Here is a 22605-nt window from a genome sequence, read left to right as displayed (position 1 = left end):
TCATACGGAGCTTGATTCGCGTAGTGTAGTGCACCATCAAGTGGTAAACAGATAATCATAGTGACGCACTGATATGATTCTTTCTTTAGACCTAAATGAAAATCTGTTCATCTTCTTGTAGCTGACACTGATATCTTTTCTATCAGTTTATTTTTCTTGTTTTTTGCGAGAATAAGCTTGCATTTTTTGAGACGTATGAAACATTTGTAACACAATGGCTATCTTCCTATTATAGCAAAACATAAAAGTCACATTAGATCACATCTTGTTAACGACGTCAAAACACTCTAGCGCCATCTTGAGTTCTTAGGCAGGACAGTTGGTCTCGTCATTGGAGCAGTCGATGACACCGTCGCACTTGAAGCCGTGCGGGATGCACTTGTTGTCACTGCACGTGAAACCATCGCAAGCTGCATCAAAGAACAAGAAAAGAGAGAAAAGAAAACAATTGAAAGCAGGCTCAACTGCCACACAATCTGACAAGCGTATGCAAAGAGCTTATAACGAGTGTGCTGGAGAGGAGAAAAAAAAATCTCTTGGAGTACAATATTATGTACACGCTTGTAGTGCGTAGTGTGTGTCATTAAGCGTGTGTGTGTGTGAGTGTGTTTGTGTGTGTTTGTACGTGTGTGCGTGTTAACCATAAGATATTGTGCAGTACTATCTCTTCCATGAACTGAGAATGAACTTTAATGTTTATAATGTATGACTTCAACGCAAACAAAAAATGAATGAAAAAAAATGATTACATAAAACATACATTTTACCTCTTTGCACTACCGGAAAGTTTAAAGTAGCCAAAATGATGAACGACTTTGCTACTTCTTTATGTTGAAAAGGTAGTGTTGTTTGTCCTTAGACGATTACCAAGACCATCGAAAGCAGAAGAAAAAGAATACCAGAAGTGTTTGCTGTCAAGCGAAGGTGTCACCAAAGATAGCTAGACCAATTGACAGATGGAAAGATAAGTAGGTATAGATAGATGGATGGTATATAATAATATAGAAAAATAGGAAGATAGAAGTGTCATTTACACAGACAAAATAGCGGGATGTCGAACGCGATCAAAATACCTATTTTTGCTTTTTGTTTCTTTTTCCGACAGACAGAGATACCCTGCTATTTGCCAATCGCAATTAACTTCTCGGCCACTGACACTGCCCATTCCTGAAATCTAAAGAAATGGTAATACTTGCCCCAGTGTTCTTGTGCCGTTTTGAAAAAAAAAAACGGGATAAAACATCTCAATATTATTTTTCCAGTGCTAACACACTCATCGGGTTGCAAATTATCGCATAAAAAATGATTGCAAAATGATTGCAAAATTTGTTTGGATTTTGATCGCGATGCTGATCACACTTTAAAATGAGAATTGTCCAGAACTGGCAAAAAGAAAAAGAAAAAAAGAAAAGAATCTCCAAGGTAGATGCAAATCTCCAGACTTGTATCTTGCTAAAATTCGCGGCAGCGTGAGTTCTACAAAGAGATAGACAGAATAGATGAAGTGTGTGTGTGTGTGTGTGTGTGTGAAAGAGAGAGAGAGAGAGAGAGAGAGGGAGGCGGAGGTCGATGACTCACGACAATTCTGCTCGTCCGCTCCATCGTTGCAGTCCGCCGCTCCGTCGCACACCCACTGCGGCTCGACGCAGCCGAAATCGTCGCTCACGCACGGGAAGCAGGCGGGGAGCTCGGCGTTGTCTTGTGCATGATCCAACGTAGCTTCACCCTCTATCATGTAAAGGAAACAAACAAACATACGAATATACTATGCAAGGAAAGTTACATTATACAGGATTGTTTATGGCATGCAAAGGTACCACGTGACATTGATCAACTTCGTTACGGTTCTAACACGGGGACTCGCCCAAGCTATAAATCAGCGTTGATAATATACTTTGGTACATGCACTTTCTCACCATTCTAGCAAATATAACTTCCATGGTTTTTGCCTGGGCCTTCATAGCCTCAGTAAAATTAAACCTATTGACAATTTATAGGCTAGTTTATGCAATATTGCCCTGCCTATTTTTCGAAATACTGCAGTCAAGATCATGTACTTAGTAGACAACAGAAAAAGAAATAGATAAAATAATCTTATAAACATCATATGTTTTTGATTACTCATTTTATCATTTTTAGAAATACACAAAATCTATATATCCCGTAGTGTTAAATACGCATGTTTTTGACAAGGACCAATCCAACAAATTTACCGATTTGCTGGCAAAGAGGGCAGCAAAGAGTAACGCATTAAACTATACAGCGTCAGGAGCGAACCAGTCTAATTAGCAGTTGCCATGGTGTTATTCAATTCACGCAAAGCTTCTGCGCTGCTTAATTAAAAGCAATTTAATGTTCTTGTTTGCCGAAGCAAGCATGCGTGCATTAATGAAAACCGCTTGAAGTTGCGCCCAATGATTGGACATGATGAAGACGGGCGTATTACCAAGAGGCTACACGGATGACATATCAAGAATCGCTCTTCTGCAGCAGACTGCGTTATATTCTACGAAATACATGTACGCATATTCTACGAAATACGCATAAATATCTATTAGGCACTAAGGACGCTGCGATTGCAAATCCTTTTGTCATCTTCCACTCAGTTCCTACACTGGCCAATACAGAAATCCTTGTCAGATTCTCAAAGGCTAAGTCTGAGTTCTATCAACTCATCTATAAATGCTCAAAAGGCATGATGGAGATAATTATTACGAAGTAATAGTCGTTATTCATATTCGTAGATTTATTTCATATACAACCTATGGGTATTCATATCATCATAGGCTTACCTTTTTTTTTCCATCCAAACATGTTGTATGTATGATATAAGGAAGAGAGAAAGATAGTACGTATTTTCTTCATTTCTACTTTTTTTTTTACGTATACGTATACATATCATATCACACACACACACAAACACACACACACACATACATACAGGGTCGCATCCAGGAATTCCGTAAAGAGGGGGCGCGTTTACAAAATTAAAGGGGGGGGGGGCGCACCCTCCCCCTTTTTTTCTTGTTATTTCTTTTGTTTCAACAAAAAATGAAAAAAAAAAATAAGGGGGGGGGGGGGGGGGCTTACGCCCGATGCGGTCCTCCCTGGATCCGCCACTGCATATATAGAGAGAAATGGGTGTAAGGGATAGACATATGAATAGGGGGATATAAGCAAAGATACATAAAATCACATAGCGAGGCAGAGAATACAACGTGTAACTGCACTGAAAGTCAACGATTCAAAATGGAGCAGCAACAATGTTTATACGATATTAGGTTACACATCTAGAGTGGGTAATTAGCCACAAATGGCCATATCAAAGTATGAGAATAGATTTAGTCTGAACAGGGAGGTGTTTTGGCGAGAGAGCCAATTATCTCCTTTGTCTGAACAGTATAATGTATACGTGTGTCTGTGTGCACGCGCGCATGTGTGCGTGTGTGTGTGTGTGTGTGTGTGTGTTTATGATTGCGCACTGGTGGGTATGTTGTTGTTTTGGTTGATGTCTAGTGCATATATGGGTGTGTGTGTGTGTTGAGGGAAGGCTACGGGGGTATGTTAGTGGGGAAATAGGTGGGGATGGTTAGGGTTATAGGTAGATGTAGTTAGGTTAGAGTAGAGTAATGGTTAGCGGGGAAATAGGTGGGGATGGTTAGGGTTAGGTAGATGTAGTTAGGCAATGGTAGAATAATGGTTAAGGGGTCAGGCAGGAATACGGTTTGTTTTGATGATATACACATATGGTTATTTTGTGCTTGTACGGGGGGGGGGGAAGGGGTGGTTGATAGGTTAGACAGAAAAAAAAAATGATGAGTTTTGTTCGGTTAAGTAAAGAATGCTTTTTTTAAATATGTTTTAGGAACTGCTGTCTTCTCAAGAGAGTGTAAGAGAATTTATATAATGAAGTGGATATTGAGCAATCTGATCAAGTTGATCAAGATTTTTCTTTCCCTTTAAGAGTTATACTCTATCTGATATATTTATGTACATAGTGTGTGCTCTGCCAAAAAAAAAAAGAAAGGAAAAAAAAGGAAGGAAGTTAAGTGAAAAAGTGATTGAGTAGCACACATTTCTTAGTCGGTGTGTGAGTGATAAGGCACATTCGGATTGGCTTGATTAGGCTGATCAAAATAGCTGAAATATATCTGAGATATATGCAGTTTTTATGTCATTTCTCTTATAAAAACAGGGTATGATTTGGTAAAAAGAATCAAATATATCGTACTGTATGTTTGAAAATGATTTAGCAGCACAAGAAAGAAGAATACAGCTGCTTTCTTTTTGTGTTGGTGGACGTATCAATTTTATTGTTAATATGGATTTCACATTGAATGAAACTCAAATAAAAGAATAGTATTAAAAAAAAGTGTGTGTGTGTGTTTGTGTTCGTACCTGTGCAGATATCCATGCATAGTATAAATGTGTAAAAAATGGATTTCGTTTTCGGTGAAATGAGTCATGATGAAAGACTGACATTACTGGACATTGTTTCCGTGTAATGCAATATGTCTTTCTATTTTTTTTTTTTTAATGTGAATGTGAATGTCACTTCTGTGGCATTGGACGGAATTCGAATAAGAAATTACAAAAAAGATAATGTATATGTGGATATGATTGATGTTTTAGAGTTTGTTTGAATAATAATGAGCATTAGAATATATGAATGTGTGTGTGAAAGTGTCGTACTTTTAATAAAGGGATAGTTTTGGTTGAGATGGAGATTCAAGTTTAACTTTTGCGAGAAACCAAATCAGAAAGCCAATTAGAAACCACTTATGAAATATTAAAGAGCAAATAGAGCATTCAATTCTGAAGGAAATACAAGTTTATTTTCTGAAAGTCGGTTTTGAAATGGCTGACATAATATCCAAAAACAAAGAGGTCCTGATAACGGATTGGTCCCACGTTTTATTAGGACGACTTTGTTTTACTTTGTTGTATTATATCCTATGAAATAATTTTTTGATTCCTCTAGAAATTATATTCTGTCCAACATCTTAATGAGTGGTTTCCGATTATCATGAAAAAAAAAATACAAACTTAATTTAAATCCTCATCTCAACCGAAACTACTGTATATACCCTTTCATATACTGGTATGCTTATGTGTGTAGTGAGACGCGAACAAAAATCCTGACAAGCATGACGGTACGATAGGCAATTGTGATTACGAGTATGTTTTTTTTTTTTTTCTCTCTCTCTGCCGAGAATGTTTGATATCCTCTTTAATAGTTCGGTTTTAAAAGCAGGTCTGCTGGAGCAATCATAGACACATTATTACGCGACTGATCGGTTAGGATTCCGGAACTATACCTTGGGTACCAATATTGTTTCCCTGAGATATGCGGCCGGTGATGGCGGTGGTGGTGGTTAGCCGATTGAAAGGGGGAAGATTAATTGCGAAGCTGTAGGGTCATTGATATTAGCCGAGAGGAAATTGACAAAGAAGCCCGGTTTCGAAACCAACGGTGACTCTTCTAGTCAGCTCACGGAGAACGGTAGCTATGGAGCAGACGTTCGCAGTGTGTGTGTGTGTGTGTGTGTGGAGGGGGTGGGGATCGATTCGAGTTTATAGGGCAGAATTCTTTTGTTGTTGTTGTTGCTGTTTCTTAAAATCTGTTTAGGGTTTTCTTCGAATAAAAACATGCAAATTCAGAGTCATACACAAAGCAGGAGTCTCCCTGTAGAGCGTCTATTATCGATTAAATCGAGAGTAATAATTATGTTCAAACTATGAATAGATTATCTCCGTCCTCATCATCTGTCATTATATTTTCTCTTTTGTAGTAGAAAAAAGCGAAGGAAATGTGACTCAAATTAGCGGGTCGAAATATGATTATGCTTCTAGAGTGTATTCCTTTTATTTTACACATTTTCAGTCAGGTAAAAATCCACGAAATATTAACACATTTTAAATAAAGAGTTGGTGCAATAACAATTTGTTACGTGACAACATGTCATTAACCATTTCCATGCCACTGAGTCAAATTTGTGCGCAAAGTTCACACACAATGCTACGGACGGGAAATAAATCAGTCACATAGAGGGTTAATGATAGAAAACGAAGTGTTCCTGTTTGTTCGACGCAGGTTTTATCTGCAGAAATTTGGTAAGCCCGACTATGTTAAAATGCTTCTCCAATCTATGGATCGAATTACTATACTAGTAGTACATTGTATTGGATCTGTTCTCGGCGTCCTCTTTTCTCGAATCCTGCCCGATCCACTTTGATTGTCAAAGGGATTACACTGTCAGCATTCTCAAAGGGTACGGTGCTAGAGCTACATCACGTTAGAAAGTGGCACTCATGGACACCAGTCCGTTAGACAGTAGCACTCTTGTATACCAATATTTTATTGGTATCGCCTGAGCTGCCGTATAGCAAAGGTCGACATGCATGGTGAACATCCATGGAGAACAAAATGAACCTTTTGTCGCCTCTTGGCCGCCTAATACAAGGTAATCTGTGAGGGTGCGAAGGACCTTTCAGCTCTCATTTGTGTCGATAATGGATACACGTTTGCCTTAAGGGTACTCGTTTACCCCAAGGATATATCACTTATGAGAAGGATTTGGGTATACAGCTTTTGGGGATTTATGCGTTCTCCTCTGAAAAAAAAAATGGTGACATGCAGATGAAGACTACTACTCATTTCATCCTTAGATTGGTAGACATATAGGTGGTGCTGTTGATCGATGTGATCTGCTTTGCTCTTTTCCCCAGAAGTTTTGTATATGTGTGTGTATTAACGTATGTATCATAGGGCCTACATATACATGAATTAAAACGTGTGCATGTTTTTATGTATGTAGTACATACATTCATACATGATACATAATACATATATAAATATAATTTATACATATAATACATAAATTTATTCATTTCAAATTATGTAGGCCGCATTTTGTATTCTAACTAAAATGTCCCTACATATTTATGACCGATCTCAGTTGTTTGTAAAATCGTAGTGTTTTCCCTATCTTTTTTTCCCCTGTGATTCTGGTTCTAAATAAACTCATGTCAAGTGAGCCTTAAACTGACGCTATCCCAATTTTAAATCAAAACAACAATAAATTGACGAACCAAAGTGATATTGAACTCATAATGCCATGAGTAAACATGATTCTGAATATCAAACCGCAATTTTTCTTTCGACGTTATGCTCCCCCTCCCAAAAAGGAAAACCAAACAAATAGAGAAAGTTATGAATAATATACCTGTCACTCTTATACACAATGGCGATCGAAAAGCGGTTTCCTCAGAGCATAATCAGCCATGCATTATTTATAGAGGGACATATATACAGTAATGGTATTTTGTGGAGTCAAGCTTGAGTTGGGCATATGCTACAGCGGTAAAAGTGTACACTGTACAACTAAGTGGTTTTCAATAATTGTTAAGGGATTTGGTTACACAAGTGCCATGCATTGAAATGCTCAACTTGTATATAGCCTTCGTTCTGTTCAGTTTTGTTAATTGCCTTTCTCAGTCATAAGGGGCGAAGATGTCACTGTATATTATCCGTTTGAAATTTATTTTAATTTTCGATTGTAATAAAAAAAAAGAAGAAGGCACCCCCCCCCCCAAACAGCATGAACAGACCAGGGCAGAAATCTGAAAGTTCAGTTTGACGTACACTCGTTACTAACGAATGACTCGTGCAACGCACATAAAATTCGCTGCATATTCTCCCGATAAATTTCAATGTCCCACCCACCGCCCCTGAGAAAGAGGCATGATTACTATATGTCATTGCTAACTTTATATCGCTTGTCTTTTTTTTTTCTCTCGAGAACTGGTGATTTATAGTTGAAGGGGTCACATTCTATCATTCTATTCATTTCATCACTAATTCTTTCACTTCATCCAACTTTTCATCCTTTCACTTGTTTTCCACATTTATCCTTCCCTGTTATAGTGTAATAGCTTCTAACAATTTGATTATTTTTTTCTTAAAAAAAAGACAGACACAGAAAAAAAAACCTTTAACGAGATATTTTCTATTATGACAGGTTTTCTTTATCAAAAATATTCCATGTGGTATATTTAAGACAAGGCGATAAGATATTCTAATTGTTAAAAAAAAAACAACAACAACAAAAAACCATAAACCCATTGCTCACAACAAGCAGATTGATCGTGCATCAAGGCTACTCGGATTGACGTCTCCCAGAGACGACGGACTATTGAAACGAAAGCGAATTAAAGTCAGAAGGGCTGAAACTAACTCACCGTCTTGGCAGGTGATTTCGTCCTCCTGACTCATCAAACAGTCCACGTGGTTGTTGCATCGGTCTTGCTCCGAAATACAATGGGGCGAGCCGAGACAGGGCGACTTGCCAGTTGGGCATTCTGATCGCATTTCACGCCATAGAAATCAAACACAAAATACAACAGAAATTACAAAAATGAACATCAAAATGAGGCGCCGTGAAATTCACAACTATTTCTAAAGATGAAAGGGCACACTTAAATCTTTCCTTGCGTCTAAGTTCTTTCTTTTTTATTTTTTAACACAATGCTTGTATAGGTTTCTTATAATATAAATTTAATTCGTAAATGAGAGACGGATATTTTTCGATTCATTAAAAAAAAAGTCATTGTTGAGCTGTGTCATGGAACATCAAAAGTCTTTTTGAAGATAATATTAATTCTCTTCTTCATTGTTAACCATGAAAACTCGACATGAAAACTGTTCGCAGTAGAACTTGGATTTCTTCGAATAATATAAGAACACCAAGTCAAGATTGCTTACCTTTTGAGAATAATCACATTAAAGTTTAAAATTCCACTCACCAGGTGAGTCACCAGAATTAGAATTGAAATTAATATCTCACAATTAAATCAATAATAATAATGCATATCATTTAAATTAAAAAAAAAACATAATTCCAATCACAACCACTATTTTTTTGTTTAATGCTGAAAGGTTTGTAGTAGACGTCGGCGAAATCATTACGTGAGGCATTATCACCCGTATCATGGCTCTGGATAAGGCATGCAGGCAGACAGACAGACGTACACTTTTTAATTATGTTCTTTATTTGAATTTCATTCAATATCTGCTTCATATTCCCAAAGAAACGAATAACGATGATCAAAAATTAAGCAGCTACATTTTTCTAACTTGTCTTTCGAAATCACGATTTTAAACATACAATGAAATATCTTATGCAAAATCATGCCATGTGTACAAAAGTGATAAAAAATTCACATAGTCTCTTATAAATACAAAAATTAATCTTAATCAATTTAATTTAACTCATTTACATCTGCTAAATTGCATAAATGTACACTTGAAAACATAACTTTTTTTTTCACCAAAATCTAAAGTAAATTAGAATCTCATTGGTCATAACATAATTAAACGAACGATATCTTTTCGTCAATCTCATTTTGTTCTACAAAACAAAAACATGTATGTATACTTGCTGCATAGAAAAAAAAAGAAACTAAATCATTTCCCTTCTTAATCATCCCAACTAAACAACCATTGCCTTAGAATACTTTATGCATACCGCCATATTAACAACAACATACCCTACCCCACCCCATGCATATGAAACATTTCTACATACATACACACATCGAACCTCCAATCACTCACCAAACAAATTGCCCCCCCCCCTAAAAAAGAAAAAAAAATCACTAACGAAAACTCACAAGCCCTCACGCACACCCGCACACACACACACACACACACACTCACAACACGCACACATAACACACACATACACGAACACACACATCCTCACCTATGGCGCTGACGTGCAGAGAAAATTCCACCTTCTCCCCTTTCGGGTGCGACACCAGTACGTAGGCAAGGTTGCTGGGCGTGGTGTACGCATGATTGTTGCTTGGCGTCTGCGAGGAAGTCGGGGAGATTCTGGCGGTCTGGGAGGCGTCTTCCGTAGGGTCTGAGCCGGATCCCGTGATGATGTACGACGACGTGGCCCACTTCGTGTTCGACGTGAACGAGATGTCGGTGAAGCGGAAGAAGATAATCGTTCCCGAAGCCGCTGTGAAGCGGAAGAGGGAGAACCAGATGTTCGTGCTCGCCACTTTCACCGGGTTATTGTCGGCTGCGTGAACGATGATTGGGTCATCGATGCTCAAGGTGTACGTCACTAGGGAGAAAAATACGGAATGATTACCAAAATATTTAAGATGATATCAGAAATCGTTCCTATGATAAAAGCAAAACAAAATAATTAAGGAATAGTCGAATTTACGTGTAATACCACTCTATTTTCCAAAGACTTAATCTCTAAAATGCTCATATTGGTAGATGATACTTGTCATCAAGGTCATATTTTGCCTTCATATTTAATTATTATTTATTCCAGTTTGGAAAACAGATGATGGTTTGAATCGAACTGTTCTTTTTGTTTATATGTCATTCGTGCAAGATATTCATTTGTTTTTCTGCACGGTATTATTCAAACGAAAAAAAAAAAAAAAACACACACACCAACAAAACATCATCAATAAAATGGAGAAGGAAAAATCTAGTTTTGCTCCTATCAAGAAAAGTATGCCCGATGAGAGAGAGAGAGAGAGAGAGAGTTAAAGGACAGAAAAAGAGAAAGCAGAGAAAACAAGAGAGTGATTCAGAGGGGACCACTGTGACGGTCTTAAAAAATAGAATGATGGCAGCACACGAAGGAATTGTTCTTAATTTACAACGATCTTCATATCTTAGGGAGACAAACTTGACAAATAACTCCAATTATTGTTTTAGAACAAAACAACAACAAGAACACCTATCTCATTCTCATATATCATCTCATATTATATCAACTAGCGGAAATAGTTAAATTGGAGGCAAAGTTTTCAAACTTGTCGACAAAGCTGGCCGAAATTGACAAATATCTCGTGGCGAGAGCGCGAGAGTAGGAAATTCTGTCACATCATCCAACTGAGTCTGCCCCATAAAGCATCGATGTGAGAAAAACTGGTAATAGATGAAACAATCCACTTCAAGAAATTATGGACTATTTTTCACTCAATGATCATGATAATTTCATAGAAGATGATGGTTTCAGATACACCTCGGTTGTGAAAAAAAAAAAGTGCCAACAGCGCAGCGGTGGTTTGACCAGCAGTATGAACCAAACAAATGTAAAAGAAAGGAAGCCTATCTTATTCTTGTAGGAAAACATTAATACAAGGAAAAGAAAGCCAAGGAATAGAAATTAGGTATGAGAAAAACAAAAAAATAAGTAGATATAGGTCAGCACAGCTCTACGCTTAGAAAGTCAATATACATTTTTTTTTTTTGTTGTTGTAAAGGTTACATAGAGTTTTCCCAACTCAGCCCACCCGAATCCCAGCTTACCCCTTCTCTTCGATCTCAACACCCTAGGGGGCCATTAGGAACACAGGTAGGCTTCGGGTAAGTGCATTGAACCCTGAAGGCATAACTCCTGCTCTCTCCCCCAGCCTGTCCAGGGTCTGACCAGAAAGCACGTGTTATTTTCTCCCTTTACTTGGGTGAAGTGATTTTAGGAATACACTTATTACAGGACAAGTGGTGAGGCAAGGGAACTCATTTTTCCCCTTAACCATTTTCTCTCTCCGCCGGAAATCAATGTCGATTACAACTTGTGTGTGTACTTTTGTGTGTGTGTGAGTGTGTGTGAAATAGCTTGTGTGGCTAAAATAGAGTGTGTTTTTAACCCACTAAGAAAAAAAAAAGATATGCATAAAATTCATTGCATGAGGGTATGACATTATTTTTGTCAGGGGAAACACTACTATTAGTAGCTGACAGAATAAAAAGAGGGTAAGAATGATACAACAATGAGGGTGAGAAATTAAAAAAAAAAAGGAGTAGAGAGAGAGTAAAAGGAAGCTCTTGGGACAGGCCAAATCGTCTCCGTTATATACACATTTAATTTTCTGTTGATCGAAAGTGTAAAAAAAGAAAGAACAATAAATGCGACATAATACGGACATATAATTTCTGATGTGATTTTTGCGCTCTTTTTGATAATGATTCGGCAACGCAATAGAAAAGACACATTTAGCATGTACAGATGTTATCAAAGAACTATCAATTCACAGGCAAAAATGTTTTGCAATCAGAACTTAACGTGTACCAATTATATCTCTGTGCTTTCAGACGGAAATACATACATGCACACATCAACCTACGACCCCTCCCCCAAACACACACAATCTACAACACTCACAAACAAAAGATCCGCACTCGCAAAGGGCAAAGGCTGGAGTTATCAACAAGCACCAGCGGGTCTGAGAGGGAGAGAGAGAGAGATAGAGAGGGAGGGAGAGAGATACCGTGGCAGGAGTAATACGCAGTCCGGGAAGGCAGTAGACATTAAGAAAAGCGCAAATTACAATTCAAACAAAGAGAGACAGAGAAAAAAAAAAACGACAAATGAAGAAAGACCGCGAACGATAATATGATCTTAAATGCTGGGAATGATAGATATAAAATGTAATTGCTGGGGAAGGCGTCTAAATGGAAACAACTAGTCGAGCAAAGGGGGAAGACAGAGAGAGAGAGAGAGAGAGAGAGTGTGTGTGTGTGTGTGTTAAAGGGAGTGAGAGAGAGAGGGAGAGTTATCGTATCAATACAGGTATACACTTACATCCGAAGTTGGAATGCTGGCAGATGTCTTCCGCCTCATCCGAACCATCGGGGCAGTTCTGGGTGAAATCACAGATCAACTGCTCCCCGAGACAGGCGCCATCGGGTTTGCATTTCAGACAGTCTGCGTTGTGCAGGATTATGAAAAGCAAATCAAATAAGATAGATTGTAGTGAAGAAACGCGCGGACAAACACATTCAACTATTAAAAAACACAAACAAACACAGTCTCATATGTATATGTATATATAATTCGTAGATCCACCTGTGGTCAAGTAATATTACCACTTTAAAACAAGTCATAAGAAATGTATCATGTTGTCAAAACCAATCAAATGATTTTGATGTAGGCAAAATCACTTAACAAATTCCACAGGGCTAGTGCCCCCAAATTTGTGTGTTCTTCAATTGGTATTGACAGCATGCAGAATCACAATATAGTACAAATTTGTATACAATTTCACATGACAATTATTCTAAACTGTTTCTTATCCATTTTCAGCTGTGCATGAAAAGAAAAGAAAGAAAGATGTTTTCATCGAAGCAGCTCTAAGACGTATAGTAAGTACCAGGTATTCCAAATATCAAAGTAGGCCCTACTTATTGCTTGCAACAAAACAGCTTACATAGGTATCTATTCAACCGTGAACTTTGTATCAGTACATAATATCACATCGTTCCATGAGGCTTTACAGCGGGTCGCAATAAATCATAGGCCTCTATATTGGGGTAAAGAACTGCGACCCTCCCCCCCCCCCACCAACGCTCCTGACAAATTAACATTGATATAGTCATACATATTATTCACAAGACCAGACACAGACAGTTATCATGAGAAGTTTAACGAACAGCACTATTTGCTCATCTTTAAAACACTCAGCATAGATTCCAGTAATCGGGATTGTTCATATATCCAGGTATCGATTCGTAAAGGAATCGTATAGTTTTGGTGGAGACTTAATTTCAAGTTTCTAACATTTTTTGATGAGATAATGAGAAACATCTTATGAAATATGAAAGAACATGTAATTCCAAGAGGAATTCAACATTTATTTGATGAAAATTGGTTTTGAAATGGCTGAGATATTCAAAACAGAGCGATTCTAATAAGTGTGGGACCCACACTTTTTTTTACGATTGCTTTGTTTAACTTTGTTTTTGGACGTTTCAGTAACGCCAAACCCGATTTTCATCAAATAAACTCTGAATTCCTCTTAAAATGGTATACTCTGTACTATTTCATAAGTGTTTTCTTGGTAACTCGCAAAAAGTTAAAAGCCAAATCCTCATCTCCACCAATACTCTACCATCCCTTTGAATTATTTGGAACAAAAATTAATTGACAATAATTTGAATAATAACCAGGTATAATTTACAGAGATGAGAACATAAACGAGTTTATAACATCTAACTTTTAGGTGTTTAAATAAATGGTGATTATATTGGAACCCTATGTTAATCTTATGTCAAACCACATCTAAAAGTATCGGTGTTCTTCAATAGATTTTGTGACAATAGAATGTTATATTATTGAGTTGTTTCATCTCACATGTAATATTGCTCTATTGCTTTACTGGAAAGCAAAAATATTGATCTCATTTATAAATCACGGAAACTTAGTTCTCGTTTGGCAATCATCTCTTCATGAACCTTCGTGAACCTTTATTTCTAAAGATAAAAACTGTACCTGTTCAAAAAATTATTTCGCTTGAAAGTGAGGCTCTTACATTTATGTTTTGTAGCAATATTCTTCCGGGAATATTTCATAGCCATTTTACTTTTGTTCCCTTCATGATTACAACACTAGGGATGGTAAAAATATGCATTCCCCGTTAAACCCAATTTCAAATACAAAAGCTTTTATATTTTACGATAGCCTTGAATGTTGAGTAACCTATTCCAATCACTCAAAGCACCTAGACTATAAATCAATTTAAACGGCTTTATGTATTTGGTGTTTTTTTTTTATAATGAAATGTACATGCAGCTCCATTTATGACTACGCTACGTTTCCGCCTCTGACACTTTGTATAGCCTTTCATTGTATCTTCCACATTTGTGTTATGTGGATTTGTTTGATGATTGCCCTTATTGAATTGTTATAACATTTGTTTGTCAGTGATCATTTCAAGCAAGCATTGTGTGCGCTTCATTTGATCCCACCGTTTATGACGTATGGTATAGCACTGATTAAAAAAAGAAAAGAAACGTTCTAGCTGGACATTTAAACATTATTTAGAAATGAAGGACAAAAGTATCATGACCAATCTATATTGTACTGTAAACACAATATGTATAGGGAAGGGGTATTTTTCGATGCTTTAATGAGATATCCCAGGCCTTCAACTAAAGATCATGGAAAATCTTACAATCTGGTAGTGTCAGTATTAGGGACTTATATCTATATGTATATTATTATAGTCTCAATAACTTAAATGTGACATGGCCTATCATAGGAACAATATGAATGATGTCTATAGGTCTTAGATATGAACATACCTCCATTATTATGATAAATGACAAATTAATGCCATAACCATACATTGATATGTCTTTATTTATACATTTCAATCAGAACAGCATACAAAATTGCAGCCACACTTTTAGTATACATTCATTAGAAAGAGATCTACAAGTTTGTTTGCCATTATCAAGTAACTTTGTCAAAACAGTGGCTCATAAAGTACCCTTTCGACTCACAAGACACAATGGGACTTTAGGGAACTTTACAAAGTTTTATCATACACCCTGGATTCAAAAGAGCAACATTAAAAAGCTGACATCTTTAGTATGTACACTTATATATAAAATTAATTAATTAATACCGTGAAAATACACAATTCATGGAGCTATCATTTCTTATTCCATTCTATTCTATAAACTTCACAGATATGGATCAATTCGTGCACACTCACTTTTTTTGGGAAGTAACATGTCTCGACAGTCAAAATAATATGTCTTGCTCTCTGGAAAAATATATCACTCCCATAATAGGTGTACTTTTCGAAAACGATACCAAAAATGATAGCACACACCTGATGGTTGCATCATACATTTTAACTATTGTTTCCAGGTTATGATAATATGATATGATAGATCACGTTTAAATAGCTCAAAAGAGAGTGAAGAAACATGAATATTCTGTCGATTAAAAGGTTTTTATTCACGAAATGCAATGACTTCTACTTGTACATTGAGCCCAACCATGATGACCGATTTTTAAAAGCACAAAGGCGTTAAGGGACTGTAATGAGTGGAAATACGTTATTAACAAACAGTTAATAAAGATATGAAAGTTCTGTCTGACCTCTCTGAGCCCTGCGAGTACCACGGACAGCCGAAATCTTGGATGCACATGCCAAGAGGAGCAAGACCGACACACAAGCAGAGATAGCGGCATTCATCTTGAATCTTTCCAGAGAAAAATGTATATCCTGATTTTCGGTGACAAGCTCCTTCAGTTTTCCTGACGCAGGCAAAATGCAAAGCTACTTCAAAACAGCACACGCTGTTTTCTCCGGTGGTAAGTGGCAAAAGTGCAATCAGAGATTGTATGAGAACCAGTTGAATATGTACCTTGATTTTAAAAGATCTGCGCGTGCGCAAACCCCTCCATGTGATTGGCTGTGTTGCGTTTACGTAGATAGGAATACGACAAATAACAACGAAAATACTGAAGATGATAGTAATGGCAATGTGAACAATAGCCCACACTTGTGAGAAAATTCGTGGCGTCAGACGATTTCCGTTGTCAATTTGTTGCTTACGAGGAATTTGAGCATTAGGTATGCTTCGCCTGGTCTTAGATACCTCACGATTTGAATAAATTCCAAACGACCGTGCCATATGTCTCATTATGGCATATGATTGCACTTTGAATAATACGGAAGCACAGTATCAACGTGACCTATCCTTTATTCAAAGTACACAATATACAGCCTCGAAAAATCCAAAAGTTCGCAGAAAGAAGCTACAAAGTAAGACTTTGAGAAACAACTTTGAAAAAAAAAAAGAAGCTGGAGAGCCATTCACTTTCAAGAGTTCTATCACACATAGAGCTTGATACGTACTACCTTAGCTGTAATATGCCGTGTAAAATTTAGATAATAAGACTGACTAATTTTTATATTTCTGTGATTCTATAACAGAACAAAGGTTCGTAATGAGGCAACGGTATACAACAAACCAATTGAAGAGTTTGTTCGCAAAAACCGATACGTCCATTTTTGAAGATTTTGAAGTACGGTCTCTGTCATAAAGTATAAAATAATACCTTTTAAATGATATATTGATCACTACATATAAAGGTACATTTTCGAAGTTATGGTCAAAAGAAGTAAAAATTTTCTTATTATTCTCTTTATTTTTCTTGACCTTTAATCGCAAATATCTCCATTTGGCAAATATGGACTTATCGTTTTTTGCAAACAAACTCTTCAATTCTTTTACATCATCTCCTCAACTTTCATGCGGGAAAATGCTTGAGCAGTGACACAAAATGTATGTCATCTTGTTTATTTCATTTATCTGTATTCATTAAAACAATGATATAAGTTTACAAAGAAAAACCCAATCTTCATAATTTATTCTACTTTTATCGAAACAATCATAATATTAACAGACAATATATTGTGAGGTATATAGATGAATGTATCTTATGTTGAAATAGTTGATAATGGAGGGAAGCTAAAAAGTAAAGCATTATACCCTTATATATATGTGTACACAACATAAGCTATGTTTACATACTATTTTCATACATGTTTACATAATTATCTATTATCCACATTACATGTTTACTTAAATTATTTTATGATGACATCCATCAAAAGGAGTTACTCAAGTAGCTCTGAAATGTTGATGCCATTAAAGGCATAATATAACATTTGCAGATGAAATAAAAACCCACCATTAGCGCTTCAAAACAGCTCTAAAATGTGAGTTAGAGATAGAAATAACCAATGTAAACATTTGAACCAGTATAATCGATGTTACGTATAGTTAAATTTACAAAATGTGAACAATAGTTATAATAAAAATGTTTCCAGACTAAACCGTTTACAGTTATGGTTTATCTAAAAAAAATAGTGATATCTCCTTTTAGGCTTTATTGCAAAAAAAAAAAAAAAAATGTACGGTAGGATGTTTTGTAATACAACTGATCTACACATATTCATATATCTTGAACATTTTCAAAATCACTACTCCCAAAGGTAAACAGGACCTTTAAAAGGTGTAGAAGGCATCAAAAGGTATCAATCCAAAGGCTACAGCCAGACAGCAATGTGATACTTGGCAACTCGAAGTTTTTGACGGTGTTTGAAATGGAATGTACTGCACAGATCGCCATGTATTGTAATATCGTATGTCCTGTCTGTCTTTCTCTGCACAATATAATATATGTTTCAAAGAAAAAACCCGAGCAAGATATTATTGTAATTACACGGACATCATACTCTGCGCTGTACTACAGATCTTGTTCCTTGTAAATCTGCAACATTGCAAATCTTGCAAATCTCTTGCAAATTTGAAATCTGTAATCTTGCGTTTAAGTACGGCAAGCTTGCTTTTATGCGCGGGTTCCATTATATTTCTTTGCCATCTATTCTCGATGCAAACTTTTATAGATTAACAACAATGTTCTATATGTTTCCAATATTACATTGTACTTCTTGTCTGCATTTCATGTATCATTTTATTTTTGTTATTTGATGTATTTTTCACTGAGAAAAAAAAAAAACTAATATGAAAATAGATTGAAATTGAAATTTGAAATCTGGTCTTGTCACTTGAAAGCTAGAAAAGACTCACTTGCTCATTGTTGTCGATTACATCATGACCCACCAATAATACCCTTCAAATAATTCATTTATGTGTTGATTTATATATATATATATATATATATATATATAAATACGTATATATATATATATATATATACATGTATATATATATATATATATATATATTATATATAATATTATGTATATATTTTGTTCGTTTATCAACTTGGCTGCTGTCCACCTTCACCCTTCTTTTGCATTATTCATTTCCCCCGCCAATTTGTGGGAGCACCGTCGTTTGTCAATATACTATCCCTTTCCTCTCTCCCTCCAAAGCATTGACCTAGACACCCCAATCCAAATTTCTCTCTTCTCCGATCACTCTTTTGGATTTGAGATTGGCATGTTGCCAAGAACATTTTGAACACATATGCTGCTGCATGATTTATATATATTTTTTTCTCACTATCTCTCTCTCTCTCACTTAATGGCTGTGAACGTTAAAGAGCGATTGCTTTACATAGGCCGTTACACATAACTCTTTGCAAACGCAGCTAATTTAAACAAAAGAAAAAACATAGCCATCGAGACGGGTATTTGTGACACTGCATCACAAAACCAACAAAACGTCGCCAGACATGCATTTCCAGTTAAGGGCAGATTTTCAAAGAGCGCCTCTAGGCTTTAATGTGATGTATAACTCAATTTAACTGGACTCCCCTAACCTACCTACATCGGAAAGAAAGCACATACTCTGGAAAAGTGTGAACTGAGAAAAGAGGCTCTGAAGTACAGAGTCAATTCAACACTTAATCTTTACCAAGCCGTGCTAGCTGTGCGATGAAAGAGACAAAACACAGGATGTAAGCCACTGGAGCATCAACAATGAAGCGGCTATCAGATTAAGCTGTAATTAAGCATGCTCAATTAACACATTATGTCCATGATTAATGCAAACTTTCAAAGCAGTAGCATTATCCTTTCAAAAGTTATAACACTTGAAAGTGAAGAGTGTTCAAAGGATTTCAAGAAATGAAAAGGGTCCTCTAAGACATATGTGATCATTCTACTCTCCCCGCCCCCCCCCCCAAAAAAAAAAGGTTTGTAGAAAAATGTTGAAAACACACTTTCCCATTCATGTTATGATCCCAAACTAAAGAATAATGTAGAAGAAGGATAGTTCTTTCAGAATATATGTAAAACTCAAGATTGACTCGGTTGACCCATTTCACCTTTTTTGAGTCCTCATGTAAAACCAAGGGGTGCGACTTTTTGTTGATTTTGTCATGCACGATCACATATATGAAAAAATATTTCCATTTTGTCTTTATGGGTTTGCTCTATTTTGACCTGATAAAGACATTAACAACATAATATCGAGACATTATCAAATTATCATTGCTAAAGGCCTATTGGTAGGGACATTGGTAGATTCCACCCTCCATACTTGCTGGTATGCTTGCTAGACATCTTTATTGACACTAATCTACGTCATGTGTTGATTCTGTGTGATTCTATTTCGTCATCAATTCATGCATAAAGTTAGCTTCAGTATCCACATACTGTCCGAGGCGCTTGAATTCAGTACTGGTAATGTTACGTACATGTTGTCTGTAATCTTGTCGTCAGGTACGATGAGTTGAATCATTGTTTTAGTCATCAGCGTAATTTGAGGATTATCTAATTCAAATTGAGAAATCATCTACGTAAACTTATCTTTACGATACTTCTACCATTAACACTTCCAAAGAAATGTTATATGTGCATAATTATATCTATCTACATATATATATATATATATATATATATATATATATATATATATATATACATATATATATATATATATATATGAAGAGTTTGTTCGCAAAAAGCGATAAGTCCATATTTGCCAAATGGAGATATTTGCGATTAAAGGTCAAGAAAAATAAAGAGAATAATGAGAGAATTTTTGCTACTTTTGACCATAACTTCAAAAATATACCTTTATATGTAGTGACCAATACATCATTTAAAAGGTATTATTCTGTACTTTATGACAAAGACTGTACTTCAAAATCTTCAAAAATGGACTTTTTGCAAACAAACTCTTCATATATATATATATATATATATATATATATATATATATATATAATATTATACATACATACATATTTATATACACTTTATATATATATTATATATTACCGTTGTTTTTTCAGTTAATGTTTATTCGTGTTTATCAGTTTTCTTTCTCGTCTTTCTCTCTCAAGGCATGCCTAATATCGCATTGGTTGCTGTGTGATACAAGATAAAGGATTCATGTATTGCATATAAATAGAGTTCTGTTAATGTGTGTTCATAAATTTTAATATAAGTATGTAGATCACTTGTTTAGAAGTGCTGGTTGTATAAAGTCGTCGACATCAATGCATCATATTAACCGTATAAAGAAGGTTATTACATGTAGGTTCACTAACCGGCAAGATATGTCATGCCGAGCATTGAATTTCATGACCTAATAATGCTTAACGTCTGCATACTGAATGGGCGGTTCTTGTATGGGTACGTAAACAACGTTCGCCTTGTTGAATAGCCAAGGTTAATCTTCTCGATATAGTGTCACATTATGTCCTTATGTTTACGTTTTGAACTCAAGACATTGCTTCTAACCCTTGCGAAGAAAATGAGAACATACTATGTCAAAGGCACTGAAGGAGAAACATTAAATTCCTGCCATTTACTATCCGAAAAGTGGCACAAATGAGCTAGGTCCTACCCAAGGGGGACCTCTATTTTGAAGAATTGATTTCTCGTTATTTTGAAATGTAAATTGGAATTGGACGATTATGACCATATGGGTTCATTCTAGGTCAGATCAGCTATTTTGGTTAAGAAACACCGGACCACGGTTTTCTGCTTGGAGCTTTTGAAAGAATACGACAGGAATACTGTGATATCCCGAATAATTTGACGAATCCCTAAGGGGGAAATTTGTTTCAAATTAATTATCTCGCCTGGTTTCATTCATTTTTTCTCTCTTTCTCTCTCTCTCTCTATGCAATTATATATATACATATCTACTCAAAGTTATTTGACTAGCTCTAATCGTCAATGACATGCATTATTCAGGTGAAAGGAAAAAACGCCTGTCCCTGTCCATGAGTTAAAGGACGGGACGGAGAATAAAAAAAAAGAAGATTTTTTAAATACTTTCCTCCACTTGTACTGTGCTCCAACCTTGGTGAAGCAAAAATGGAAACACTGACAATATTTTGTTTGTTTTTGTTTGTTTTTGAGGGGGTATTTCAAAGGGGATGGCTAGTAACTGATCAGTGGGAATCAGTGGGAATGGTGGGGGATGATTGTTCCAATCCTTGTGGGATTTATTATATATCTATTGTTGTGTGAAAATTATTTTCTTCAGAATGGTCTCATATCCAAGTAATGTGCAGTTTAATGTTTCCAGGTTAGCATGCCTGTACAGTAACGGGGCGATCGGTAACGGTCCCAGGCATGCTTACCTGGAAACATTAAAGTGCACGTTACTTGAATATGAGACCATTCTGAAGCAAATAATTTTCACACAACAATAGACATACAATGTACTCTTAAATGAATCCCACAAAGATTGGAACAATCATCCCCCATGATTTCGAATGATTCCACTGATCAGTTACTAGTCATCCCCTTTAAAAATCAGAAGTAAGATAGCCATATCTTCGAATACCAGTGTCATATTCATAAGTGCGATGCCATAGGCATGGTTCGTATTTGTCATTTAATGATGAATAGAATGCACAATAGTTATGGTGGAACGAGTACAAAATGAAATGCGAGTTACAGAGTCATATGAAAATTTATTCGCCTTTACAAGAATTAAACCAAAATAAAATGTCTTCATAACGATTAGAATAGATAATCTTTTACAATGATGCCTATCCGACTTTCATTAGTTTTTTTCCTAATTTCGAGGACAAGTAATTATGTCGGCAGCCTTTCCCGTCCGAGAGCAAAGATGTTTCCCTGAAGAGCTCCCCAAGTATACATGAAGTAACAATTGATTATGATTATGATTATTGTCCTGACACGTTCAATAAGACTATAGATACTCTTCCAGGTTAGCATGCCTGTACAGTGACGGGGCGATCGTTAACGGGCAAGTCACTGTACAGGCATGCTAACCTGGAATCATTAAACTGCACATTACTTGAATAT

General features: G+C 36.1%; 1 protein-coding gene across 1 annotated transcript; it reads right to left on the bottom strand.

Moving 5' to 3' along the window:
* Positions 1 to 306: 306 nt before the first annotated feature.
* Positions 307 to 16026, bottom strand: LOC140229621 (uncharacterized). Its single transcript, XM_072309869.1, has 5 exons — positions 15930 to 16026; positions 12624 to 12746; positions 9765 to 10136; positions 1579 to 1728; positions 307 to 410 (listed from the first exon to the last, which is right to left on the bottom strand). The coding sequence occupies exons 1-5, from the start codon at positions 16024 to 16026 to the stop codon at positions 307 to 309; spliced, it is 846 nt and encodes a 281-aa protein (XP_072165970.1).
* Positions 16027 to 22605: the final 6579 nt, after the last annotated feature.

Source organism: Diadema setosum, chromosome 6 (assembly GCF_964275005.1).
Source record: "Diadema setosum chromosome 6, eeDiaSeto1, whole genome shotgun sequence".
Taxonomy (NCBI): Eukaryota; Metazoa; Echinodermata; class Echinoidea; order Diadematoida; family Diadematidae; genus Diadema; species Diadema setosum.
Note: the sequence above shows the minus strand (reverse complement) of the source record. Positions and strands in the feature narration are given on the sequence as shown.

What these genes read in the sequence shown, in the direction of transcription:
- LOC140229621 (XM_072309869.1), bottom strand. Translation starts at nt 16,026, where the DNA reads ATGAATGCCGCTATCTCTGCTTGTGTGTCGGTCTTGCTCCTCTTGGCA. An exon ending in TACTCGCAGGGCTCAGAGAG is followed by an intron (nt 12,747 to 15,929) that starts GTCAGACAGAAC and finishes TGCACAACGCAG; the next exon opens with ACTGTCTGAAATGCAAACCC. An exon ending in CCAGCATTCCAACTTCGGAT is followed by an intron (nt 10,137 to 12,623) that starts GTAAGTGTATAC and finishes TTTTCTCCCTAG; the next exon opens with TGACGTACACCTTGAGCATC.